At 41.0% G+C, this 12,133-nt stretch overlaps 1 protein-coding gene across 2 annotated transcripts in view; it reads right to left on the bottom strand.

Annotated features, from left to right (window-relative positions):
- The window catches only part of RPS6KA3 (ribosomal protein S6 kinase A3), a 77,142-nt gene extending 65,260 nt beyond the window's left edge, over nt 1–11,882 (bottom strand). Inside the window, exon 1 of one of the 2 annotated variants that reach the window (XM_027886764.1) lies at nt 11,719–11,882. In XM_027886764.1, coding sequence (XP_027742565.1) covers nt 11,719–11,790 — 72 coding nt within the window. In that variant the 5' untranslated portion in view covers nt 11,791–11,882. The remainder of the gene's footprint in view (nt 1–11,718) is intronic. The other variant, XM_027886763.1, reaches the window with a different exon arrangement.
- Nucleotides 11,883–12,133: the final 251 nt, after the last annotated feature.

The raw sequence follows: 12,133 nt of genomic DNA, 5'->3' as shown, positions 1-12,133 counted from the left end.
TTTTTTTTTTTTTTTTTTTTTTTTTTTTTTTTTTTTTTTTTTTTTACTGCTAGAAGATGCAGCTGGATAAAACTAAATTATAAGAATTAAGAATTTCTCAAATACAACACAGGTGTGTCAAGAGGTTTTTAGGGTGGTGTTTCTTTGGCTTTTTTTGTTGTTGGTTTTTTGTTTGGTTTGTTTAGGGGCTGGGGAAAGGAGGATGATTGGGCTTCTGATTGTCTTTCCAGTGCAGAGATCTGACACATGGTAGCAGTGCTATTTTCTCATCTTTCCTGGTTTCAGGAAGATACTAGAGACTTCTAGCATGACTCCAGTGTACTCAAGAAGTCATCCTTCCATAACGGAGGACAAGAAATCAGCTTCATAGGTTACTACACTGATGAATATAAACTTTAAAACCTGCCTCAGTTATGGGCAGTCAGTACAACCTTCTAGTTGTACAGCTCAGGGTCATTTCATAAGATGATGCTCCAAAAAGCCCACATTTGCCTTGCTACAGCATCTTCTTCTTATGTACAGACAGTGAATATTGTACTATCTTTCCTTAAGATGCATAAAAAGTAGAAATTATCAAATAGAAGATCAAAAAAATACCAGTTTAGATATGTAACAGAAATGAGTGTTGTGGGTGGGGTTTTTTTTGGTTTTGTTTTTTTGTGTGTGTGTGTTTTTTGCTCATTTTTTTTGTTTGTTTGTTTGTTTGTTTTTGTTTGTTTGTTTTTAAATTTTTTTTACAGGGAAACACACTGTCTGTACATTTATCATTATCATCAAGACCACAAGTCACATACTTTCTCTCTTCTCAAATCTGTCATATTTAAATTACCATTTGTATTTTATCTACACATCTCTATAGTCTGTCATGCCACAAGAAAGTTTCCCAACTATCTCGTCAATCGGGAAAAAAAATCCAAGAAGAAAACCAGTAGAACAAATAAGTCAATTGACTTCAGCTGGAAAGGAGGAGTCTATAATGTCCTAACAACTACTGATGGCTAAACTCTGGGGCCTAAAATAGGGCATTTTGTGTATCAAAACCATGTGCTCTAAACTGGCTCCACAGGCAGATTTTCAGAAAGGGTGATTCCTACTACAACAATGATTCTGCTGAATAATAACATACAATAACTGCAGGTTAAGTAGAATTTACCACACAGTAAGTTTTAAGCTTTCATGTTTACTATTTCAGAGAACAGAAACTAGTTGAAAGTGAAACCCATATCAGAAACTTGAGAAAAACCCTTCAAAGACGAAAAGGTGAGATCAACCTCTGTTTTTAAAAAGGCTCTAATCTTCAACCTCACTGACTTTTCCAACAGTCAATCAGAATAATCACAGCAAACTTCTGCAAAACAAATAAACTGTTTTGCACAATCTCGTTTCCTGTTTAATCCTGCATTGCTTTCAGTAACTTTTCAGTTGAATTCGAGCAATGCATTCGAAACACACCATTGGAACTGGGAACAAACTCGAGAAATCAGCATGTGTGCCACGCAGTCATCTCTGAGCCAGATCACTGGATTAGCAAGATCTTTTTAAATTGGTCTACCCAAGCAATGATTATGCTAAGGGAATCACTGGATGGTAGAACCAGTTTTTCTCAGAGCAGTCTGAACCATATAAAGAAGAATTTGTATACATGATTTATGGTTTGCTAGTATATGATACTGTTAAATGGAAAGCAGCTGCGTATTCAGAAAGTCTACAAAGCACACTGCCTTTCTTAAGAGTTAAAATGCAAAGCCAAAAGGTTCCTATCCGAGATATTTAAACCACTGGGGAGTGAGGAGGTCAGCAGCATGCTTCAGAGGTGAGCAAATGAAACACACTTCGCTTTGCTGGGTGGAGACTCCCTCTAGTATTTAACTACAACCAAGGGCATGTCTCGATGACATAACAGATTGGGAGCAGATATAACAGTCTGATGAATGCAGAATAAGAGAGAGATGAATATATCTTTCACATTCCCAGATTAGTCTAATTCAAAAGACAGAGACTCTGGATCCTGACTATTTTTTAGCTGCACTCCTCCCATAGCAGGACACTAAGCAAGAACAGATCAAAGATCTGGCTATTTCCAGTACCCTGGTTCCAAAAGTAAAACATATTTCAGATGACAGCACAAGAATAAGAAAAATAGCAGAAAAGGTCCACAGAAAATCAGTTTATACCAAAGAAAGGATGATGCACATCCCTTAGAAAGGCAACCTACAAAATGCTCTTCCAATCCACTCCAATTCCACTTCCTGTTCTGTTTTCAGAAACATTTTTCATGTTAAGTTAGCTACAAATCAGGCTCCCCAAAGCTTTCAAACCTGTTGCTATACCTCACTAAATTAGTAGAAATTAATACTTAAAAAACAGTTGGGTTCCAACAGTTTTCCTGAATGCACATGGACAGGGCCACAAACAGATCCTACAGGTTCCTTAAGCAGGCATAAAGCAGGCAAACACCAGGGAATCTGGTACATGAATGTCCCTCACATGAATTGACAGAACCTCTAACGTGAAAGTCAACCATCAATATTTTCTAGTAATCAAAAATTACAGGTTTAAACCCACAGAACTCTTAGTGTATAATCAAGTACTCAATTTTCCTGGCGGAAAGACATTTTAAAGCAAGTTTTTTCAAGTTCATATTGTTTCATTTCTTGACCAGTAATGTACGCCCATAAAAAACTGCCCTGCAGGGACCATGAGGTAGGAAGTAGGGGCTTATGTTAAGGTACTGGTACTGAGAAAATACAGTTGTACCAAATCCTTCCTAAGAAAGAAGCACACCAAGAAATGTAGCCCACATCCCACCCACAATCAATTCACCACATCCTGTGAAGCAGTGAATATCCTGCACTTTACACACTACAGCTATATATTGATCTGCAAGTCTTAATGTCACTTGGAACCATAATTAAAAAAAAAAAAATTACAACATTTACTGCAAGAGATGTAATTCATCTCCAAAGTCCTGCAAAACATCTTGGGCACCTGCACAATAAACCTAATGCTTTTTCTGTCTATCCTTCCAATTAGTACTGGACCCACATGAGTAATTTTATATATAAAATGCACCATCTAGATTCACAAATACAGATTGACAAATTCAACCTGGGACAAGATATCTCAATTCAATAATAATGTCAGGTACTCATCACTCCCATTACACAGTGGTTTTTTACAGGTATCTAAACTATATTAATTGAAATATTAGGCGAACAAGTAATTATGCTTCCTGTAGTACTAACTTCGTATTTTACCATTATTTTCATCAATAATATTATAGATAGTATACACATGAGGTTTTCAGATTCAGTTTAGTATCTTCATTCTTGCATTCTGTTTGAAAATCAGAATTCCACTAATTTGGATTTACCTTGCTAAACTTTATATTCTTTTCTACAGTCTAAAAGCAATTTTTGTTTTTTTGAAGGACATGTTTGTCCCCAAACCTTCTTTGGTATTAGACACCACCAAATATCTTTTTCCATCCCCAAAACGTCTCTCCTTTGCATTTAGACTATTGCTAGACTATTCTGGGATGTTTAAGTATTCTTTCTGCCAAATATTTTAACTTTTTTACCCAACTATATTTGTCAGCTATTTTAAAACCCCTTATGAAAATGATACCAGTTATGGCTTTTGGAATAATTCTTCAGCCATTAAACTCAATATCACCTAATTACAAATATTGGGCTTGAGCATATAAATTAGTAACCAGTCCTTATACTAGTAACAGAGTTCAGTATACTATGTAACTATTTACTTTTCCATGTAATTGGTGCCCTTTAGCACAGCCATAAAACTGAATTAAGATATAATTTTATAAGTGTTATATTCTCAGGCTTAACAATTGGATATATCAAGAATTAGAAACTGTTAGCGCAGGACAATGCTTTGAGTGCACAAATAAGAAAGAAAAACCCAAGACGTCTGAATCAGGCCATATAAAAATTGTTCTTAGGAGTTTCAACATGCCAATCAATGAGTAACACGGGTGATGAAGTTTCTCTCAGGTAACTCCAAGTTTTCAGCTATCAAAACTTCCAGACTTACCCAACAACTTCTAAGCATGGTTATAAGATTTAAACACATGAACTTTCAGTATTATTTACTACTTAGTTATTAAAACACTGGACGTACATAGATCTGAGCACTTATTCTCTGGTGTTTTCAAGGGACTCTCAACTGACAAACAAAGCCCAAGAGCCATGAGGTCCTTGAACAGAGTGAAGCTATAACAATGCTTCTGGTTTATTTCAAAGCTGCAGTATTCCCACTGAAACATTCTTAAATTTGCTGCTCACAACACAAGGCACTGTGTGGAACTACATTCTGTAAAATCCTTTCAAACTGTGCACGCTCAAACTTGCTATTCTGAGCAGCAATGAGCTACCCCGAGAAAAAATTTGTAGGTCCACAAAAAAATAGCTGAAAACAGACTGAGAAAGCCTTAAGAGGTCATTCACTCTATCTCTGCGCACCAAGGCATGATCAGCTATTTCTATAATGTTGCTCACAAGATGTTTATGTCTAAGCCCTTCTTAAATCTTCAGGAGTTTTCACAATCTATTCCAGTGCTTAAATAAAATATAAGGCTTTAATAGGATCTGAATTAATGACTTGTGCCCTAACTCCTGAGCTGTGAAGCCACACAGATCCAAAGCACTTAGCTAAATCCTGACCTGATTAAAATTGACTAGATGTAAATAGCAGAAGTGAGCTATCATCTTAGACTTCTTTAGCTGTTCCCTCATAGCATATATTCAATACATTTTGCATATAGTGTTAGAAATAGTCCATGCAAGCATTAAAAACTCTATTTTGTTTTAAGGATCAAAAAACTAAAAACATAGCATCTTTGATGCTATGAAACATAAAGTTCCTGCAAGTATTTCTTTTACATAAAACTTTGTTACTTCAGGTTCCATGAAGTCCATATAATTTATTCTGAATTTTATTGACTAAGGTGACTTCTTCCTTTGCTAAGTATTAAAAGAAACAACAGGATGTCGAAACTTGGCTCTCCATAGGCAATAAACCTCAGATAAAAACCATTAACACGCAGATCATTTAGGTACAAACTTCCTTAAGTCACGAAACTTGGGCAACTTTAACTACGTGATTTCGTAAATCCTATCTACTTTACCACCTTCTTATCATCGAATATGACTCAAGAGTATAGTTTAATAACACAGAGAAGCAGTTCCCTTTCCTGCACTGCAATGCTTTCCTTGGCACTGGCATTTGTCCAGCACTGTGCCAAGTCAGGTCAGAAAAAGAAAACTAAAGAAGTTTGCAGCTCACAGTGAGTTTAACTCTCTGAATTCACTCATCCTGAAGACACACATGTACCATGACATTATCCAAGATGCTGGACACATACTATCATAAAATCTTTGTCCTGGCCAACCACTTCCTTACCTAAAACCAGCTCCAAATCAGATATGTTCAGGAAAAGTTAAAACAAACAAACAAAAAAACCCAAGGAAGTGAAAGTCTCATTTAGTTTCCTACCTGTACGAGCGGATAGGTGGTAAATTATTACACTTACATCAATTCATCAACCTTAGTAAAACAAAACCAAAAAAACCCACATCACCTATTCTCTGTTCACCTGCTCCAAAGAAGAAGAAATGCACATGTAGAAATCACTCACTTCAATACATCCAACCATTGCTGCACATATGAAAGTAAAAAATTCCCTTTCTGCTCACACACATTATCTTATGAGTGACTCCAGCACTGAATGAACACATCCTATTACCAAGGGTGTATTTGCAGGAGAAGGCAGGTGCCCCTCTCACCTTCCCTGCCTCCTGCAGCCCCAGGTCCACTGAAAACCCCGGGCTCCTGCCAAAGGGCTGGGGGCACACAGAGGGGAGGATGTGCCAGGTCCTTCCTTGGGGCAGCCAACGGGCACAGCCAGGCGGAGCTGCCGTTCCTCCTGTGGCAGACACAGGTTTTCAGACAGGAGTTGGTTTCTTAGAACCTCTTTGCACAATAAATTACAAAGATTAAAATTTAATATTGAAGTCAACTAAAGCACTACTCTTTCATGCTTATTTTATCATTTATTAATTTAATACTTTCTGCCAAGAAGAGAATAAGCTATGGAACAACTTCACTATTTCCTAAAATTCAGGATTTCCGAGTTTTCTATATAACAAAAGTCAACTGCAGGAAGACCGGAGGAGAAAGACTCCCTGTTAAGTTAAAAGCATTGTTTCACATATAAGTCTAAGTTCTAGCAGTAACTAATTTTAGCAAATATGTTATGTAAGAAATAATACAAACAATATTCATCATGGTCTCTTACATCCTGAAAGCACCACTTTTTGAGTCTGCAGGAAAAGATGAATTTATTTTTCAAAGCCATGTATTGTTTGGCAATTAATATCATAATAAATTACCATTACTTCACATATTCTGGATATAGCTAAGCATGATTCAATAAACAATTGCTTGAAATTAAATTATTTAAGTTTTCTTTTAACATTTATTTTAATTTAATGGAACTGTAGAAATTCTGTCAGGAAAAAGACAATAATAATGTATTTATAAGATAAATACTCATTTATATACAATTGAATGGCTCCACTCAATAAATATATTAATTAATAATTTAAAAAAGGCAGCACATTTCCTCTGAAAAGAGTTAAGTAGAGCACTAAGCATACCTCAGGGGGTTTCTTGCATCAAAGACAACATATGGTAACTCTTACTGATAAGAATCAGCTCTTGGTAACTTTGTGGTCAAGTCACTGGAGTAGGTCCTGGAAATCAGAGTTCATCGCCCAGTTCTAGAACAGACTCCATGAATGATGCTAGGTGGGGTCACTAAGCTGTTGAGCCTCATTTTCCCATCTGTTACAACAGGATTTTTTTCTCCTCTTTATTTGGGTGAGGCATTTAATCTTATTTCAGGGAATAAGGAGAGAATAAGTAGCACAGTATCACGTATGCAAGCATATAGAAAACCAAGTGTAGTAACGAACCACTTTAGTTTGTCTAAACTTAAAAATACCCTGAAGAGATTCTAACTTTTCCAGTTTTGCTGATTAAATTATTCCCTGCTTGAAAGTCACCATGATTGAAAAAACACAATTAAAAAAATTTATTCTCGCCTGAAAAACTGCTTAGAAGTTTCCTTATTGGAATATGGCTATTATATTTGGGGAAAAACAACACAAAAAGCCAAAACCAAAACACCACCCCCAAACAAACACCACGGAAAAAACACAACCCCAAACCAGTTTCTTGAATGAGTTCTCAAAGCTGGTAGATGTGCCAACTGCCAAGATCAGTCAACACAAAGCTAACATTTTTGATGTGCAGAAATAATTAAACGCCCACCTCAGTCTATGTCTCATTGTGACTTGAAGTCAAGCATTTCAAGTGACAAACAATTCAAGTTAATGTGACAGACCACAATCAATTCAAACACAACAGACAAGCCTTTAAACTTCAGTCTGCTCACATCTACTTAGTGTTGGATGTCCCAGCTAGGTAAGAAATATTGCCTACGCTACAACAAACAAAACAATAACAAGATCAGAACTGCCAATGTCGTAAGAAAACCAACAGAACAGTCAAACAAGTCAAACCCAACACCTCCATGAGGAAACCAAGAGCTGCAGAGTGTACACAATAGTGCATGACGGTAATGAATTCAACAGAGCAAAGCATCTGCCTGCTCCTACCTCACCCAGCTGGCTACAGGACATCAGTACTCTGTCATGGAGTAGGATTGTGTTAACCAAAACACAGAGCGGGTAAAATGGTACCAATAAGGATATGAAAAAGCTGAAGAAAACACACACACCCCCCTAAACATTCTTCATGCAGATTATATGTTTCTCAGAAGTATTTACATATATATAATATCTGTTATCTACCACAGTAGTTCGTAGAATACAGTGTATATTATTTATTTAGATGAGAATTAAATTCCCAATTCCCATTTTTAACCCAGTCTTAGAAAACGTCAGCCCACAAATCAGTGAGAAACAGACTTCAGAATGCACTGTACTGACAGCAGGTATGTAGGAGAGGTGATAGCCAAGTGCTGCAGAGAATTCTGCTATAATGGAGAGACAACTAATAGTCTTCAAAATCCACATAGACCAGTCCACTCAGGTGATTCCACTTTGGCTTTGGATTCTTTACCTGTGTTGGCTATACCAAATGTAAATACAGTCTTTGTTCCTGTGGGACACAAGTACAGCACAGATTACACAGACTAGTACAGAATGTGAAGAGACAATCACAGCTGCAGGCTCATGACTACAGGTGGCAAGACATTAGAAAAATTTCAGATTCCAGGCCATAGGTATATATTGACATAGAGAATGTCACACTGACATACAAATGAAATTACAAAGCAAATTTTAAATTATACCAGTTTCTTTAAAGCATCAGTATGACTATTATATGCTGGTGCCCTATCTCACACAAGGTTCAAATAACTGTGGATACAGAATATAAACCAGGAAATTTGTAAAGGGAGATTCATACCATCTATTTAGATACCTTAAACAGGTGACCATAAATCCTGTCAGGAGCAGTGGAAAAAAATGAACTTTCTGCACAGCCAATTTAGAGCACCCAAATTAAAACTCCTAAAGATAGCTGTCACAAATGCTTCCAAGAAAGTCTAGCAAATGCCATCTCCTTATGATGGCCAACTCTTTCTACATACTGGTGTCCAAAATTTGGCTGCCATAACTGTATTCATTCTATTCCAGTTGGCATTAATATGCATGGCTGGGAGTACATACAGATCAAAGGATCAGGTTACTTATCAGGCATTCAAATACAAACTCAAATCATCAATACTTAATTTGCTCGAAAGCAAATGACTTGAAATAACAGGCATATTCTCACCACGAAAAAAAAACCCCGTGCTTGATATGAATCTTGAGCAGACCCTGAGTCGATAAGAGACAGCATCATTCCACAGGCTTTAAAGGTGATGTGATTTAAAACAGGATGCTTTAAACCCAAGCCCACACATTACATAGACAAAATATTTTAAAAACAGTGTAACAGTTTTACACGTTGAAAAAGCTGTCAGAGATACCATGTGGGTCACTGACTTATTAGCACCTTTAGAAACAGATGTCCTGCAAATGATCTCAGAAAACTATAAAGTCACATTTTATCTAAAATAAAATTGTTCGCATTATTTCTTAAGAAAGACCACGTTCTATGGATCTGCTGTCCTGCACACCTAAGTTACAGCAGCTGTTTGTGGTCAACTACACTTCCAAAGTAAAGCTATTTAAAGGTATTCCAGCCCTCCTAAATGTGCTCACACGTCACAGAAAATCACCTCCTTGGTGGTACCAGTACAAATACAGGACTGCCCTGGGAAGCAAATAAAAAATTGATCCAATTAAAAACTCCATGAGTTGTTAAGATAAGGAAAGTGTCTGAGTTGAGTTTAAAAGCTCGATACTTTGTAATTCCATGCGGATAATACAGTTGTACAAGAACTGTGTCAGCAAATCTGAGAGGTTAACGGAAACTCTTTACTCAGTGTTACAGCTAAAGACCTTATTAGTACCAAACCATAACTGAAATCACAATGAGTTTCCAAGTGAATGTAAAAGATATTTTTGCCCAAGGACATTCTTGCAGGATAGGGTCTGTAATTAGGATATTGCTATGCTACACATAAACACAACTCATGCAAATCAAAAATCTAAGTTATGTATTTAGGTCATTTGTTTATATATTTGACTTCAACTTATCTATTTTTATTATAACATGTTTTCCTGAAGACTCATGTTAGGTAAGCAACCTTTCTAAGCCTAGCTTTTTCCTTTTGAGTCTGAGAAGCTTTTACAGGTGCAGCCTGGTGTTTTCAAGAACTGAGTGTTTATTCTAGACTAGAGTCTTAGAGTGCAAATCTGTCAGCTCATTACTGTTTCATGTTTTGTTAGTGGTCCTAGAAATTCTTTGGTGATAAACTACTGTAGAGGCTTGTCAATGTGTTTAACTATTTTTTTTTTTTTTAGGAACAGGCAAAACACACTCGTTTCAAGACGTTTATGGCAACAGTAAAAACAAATCATGTCTCAAATATGCTAAAACAAGTAACAAAGTATAATCACGCACGTACACACATTTCAAATAATGTAATCTATTGTGCTACCTATCCAGCACATACACTGTTCCTGAAGTTACAAAGTGCATGCAATGAGCATGGAAGACTAAAGCAACAGCCAAGATCTTTTCTCTAAGTGATTAGTTTAAGTGTTCTCTCCTATCACCTTCTGCCTCACCCTCAAGCATCACAGTACTATTGCAGTTACTCCCCATTTAAAAACAATCATCCAAGATTACTACTTCAGAAATCAGCGAATAACTAGGAAGAATTTAAAAGTAACTAGAGTAACTGGAAAGAATTTGAAAGACATATCTGCCTGTCAGATCTGAACTGCAGGTTCTTCTGACCCCCAGAGATAAGTCCCTTTGAACAGAAGGATGACAAGACAAACATCAAAAGGACAAATACCGATACTGCAGAAACTGCATTGGTCTCTCTCACTAAGGAACAAGTCCTAACCTTGCGACTAATTGTTCTGAGCTGGCCTGAGTCCACACCGTTCAAGATCAGCATCACTTGAAGCAGCCTGGCTGCGTATCAGCTGGAGCCGATTCAGGTAGAAGCTGCACTGTCAGAATAAGCTTTTTCTTTCCAGATGGGAGTCTGGTCGCAAACTAGCAGACGCATTGTGGGCTACTAGGAACTCACGGAGCAAGCACGACTGACTGTGTAGGTGTAGTGTTTACACAGATCCAAACCAACACAGTAGTAGAGAAAAAATTAACGTAACTGAAGCCTTCTACGGCCTCGGACGCAAGCGACTCTTAATTTCCAGCCGCTCTCATTATCCCAGCCTAGGAGAGCCGACACGCGTCCTGCCCAACAAGGACAGGCGCACCACGCGAACGCCCCGCTACCCACAGCGGGAAACCCACACTGCGCGGCACCTCGGGGATGTTCCCAGCAACGCCGCCCAGCACAAAGCTTCGCCCGTGCGAAACGTCCCTGCGGTTTCCCAAACGCTTGCGAAACTGCCGGCAAACCCCATCCTGCCGAGATAAGGGGGCAGCGGCACCGGGCGGGCACGGCCCTCGGCCGCCCCGGGGAGAGCGGCGACACAGCGGGGACAGCGGGGGGCACCGGGCACACGGCGGGGGGCACCGGGCACACGGCGGGGGGCACCGGGCACACGGCGGGGGGCACCGGGCACACGGCGGGGGGCACCGGGCACACGGCGGGGGGCAGGCCCGGCCCTCCTGCCCACCCTGGGCCGCCCCGGGCAGGGAAACTCGCCGTGACAGTAACCAGACACCGCACTGGAACAAAAGCGCCCGGACCGGCGGCCGCGGCGGAGGCAGGTTAACTCCTTCCCGGGAAAGGGGGCGGAAGGGGAGGGAGCGCGCCGGGAGCAGCCCGGTCCTGGGAAACACGCCCCGAGCCCCGGCCGGTGCCGGCCGTGAGTCAGTGCCCCGCGGGGGAAGCGGCGCGCAGGGGCCGGCGCTCGCCCCCAGCCCGGTGCCCCCGCCGGGCCGCTGCCCCCCGGCCCCCGCCCAGAAACCCGCGGGGGGGGAAAGTCTGCCCGTGCCCCGAGGGGCGGCGGCAGCAGGAGCGCCGGTCCCGTCCCCTCCTCACAACTTTCCCCGCAGCACCCCCCCCTCCCCCCGTACCTCGGTGCTGCTCTCGGCCGTGCTCTCCACAGCCATCTTCTGCCACGGGTCCGGCAGCTGCGCCAGGGGCATCTTCCCCACCGGGTTCTCGCAGCCTCCGCGCTCCGCGTTCCCGCTCCCCGGCGGGGGCGGCGAGGCAGGCGGCGAGCGCTCGGGACAGCCCGGCTAGCTCCGGCGGCGGCTCCTGCGGCGACCGCTGCTTCTCCTGCCTCTGCCGCCGCCGCGGTGCGCCCGTCCCTCCCCCTCGCCCTCCCCGCCGCCGGGCGGGGCCGCGGTGCGCCCTCCCTCCCTCCCACTGTCCGCGCCCGCTTCCGCTCACGACATGGCGCCTGCCCGCCCGCGCCTGCGCCGCCCGGGCGGCTCCGAGCGCCCCTGAGGGGCTGCGGGAACCCTCGGGCTGGGGGAGCGGGAGACA

The sequence above is a fragment of the Empidonax traillii genome, unplaced genomic scaffold (assembly GCF_003031625.1).
Source record: "Empidonax traillii isolate 1590-97213 ecotype Southwest subspecies unplaced genomic scaffold, ASM303162v1 scaffold194:size798623, whole genome shotgun sequence".
Classification (NCBI taxonomy): domain Eukaryota; kingdom Metazoa; phylum Chordata; class Aves; order Passeriformes; family Tyrannidae; genus Empidonax; species Empidonax traillii.
This window is presented reverse-complemented; position numbering and strand designations above follow the sequence as displayed.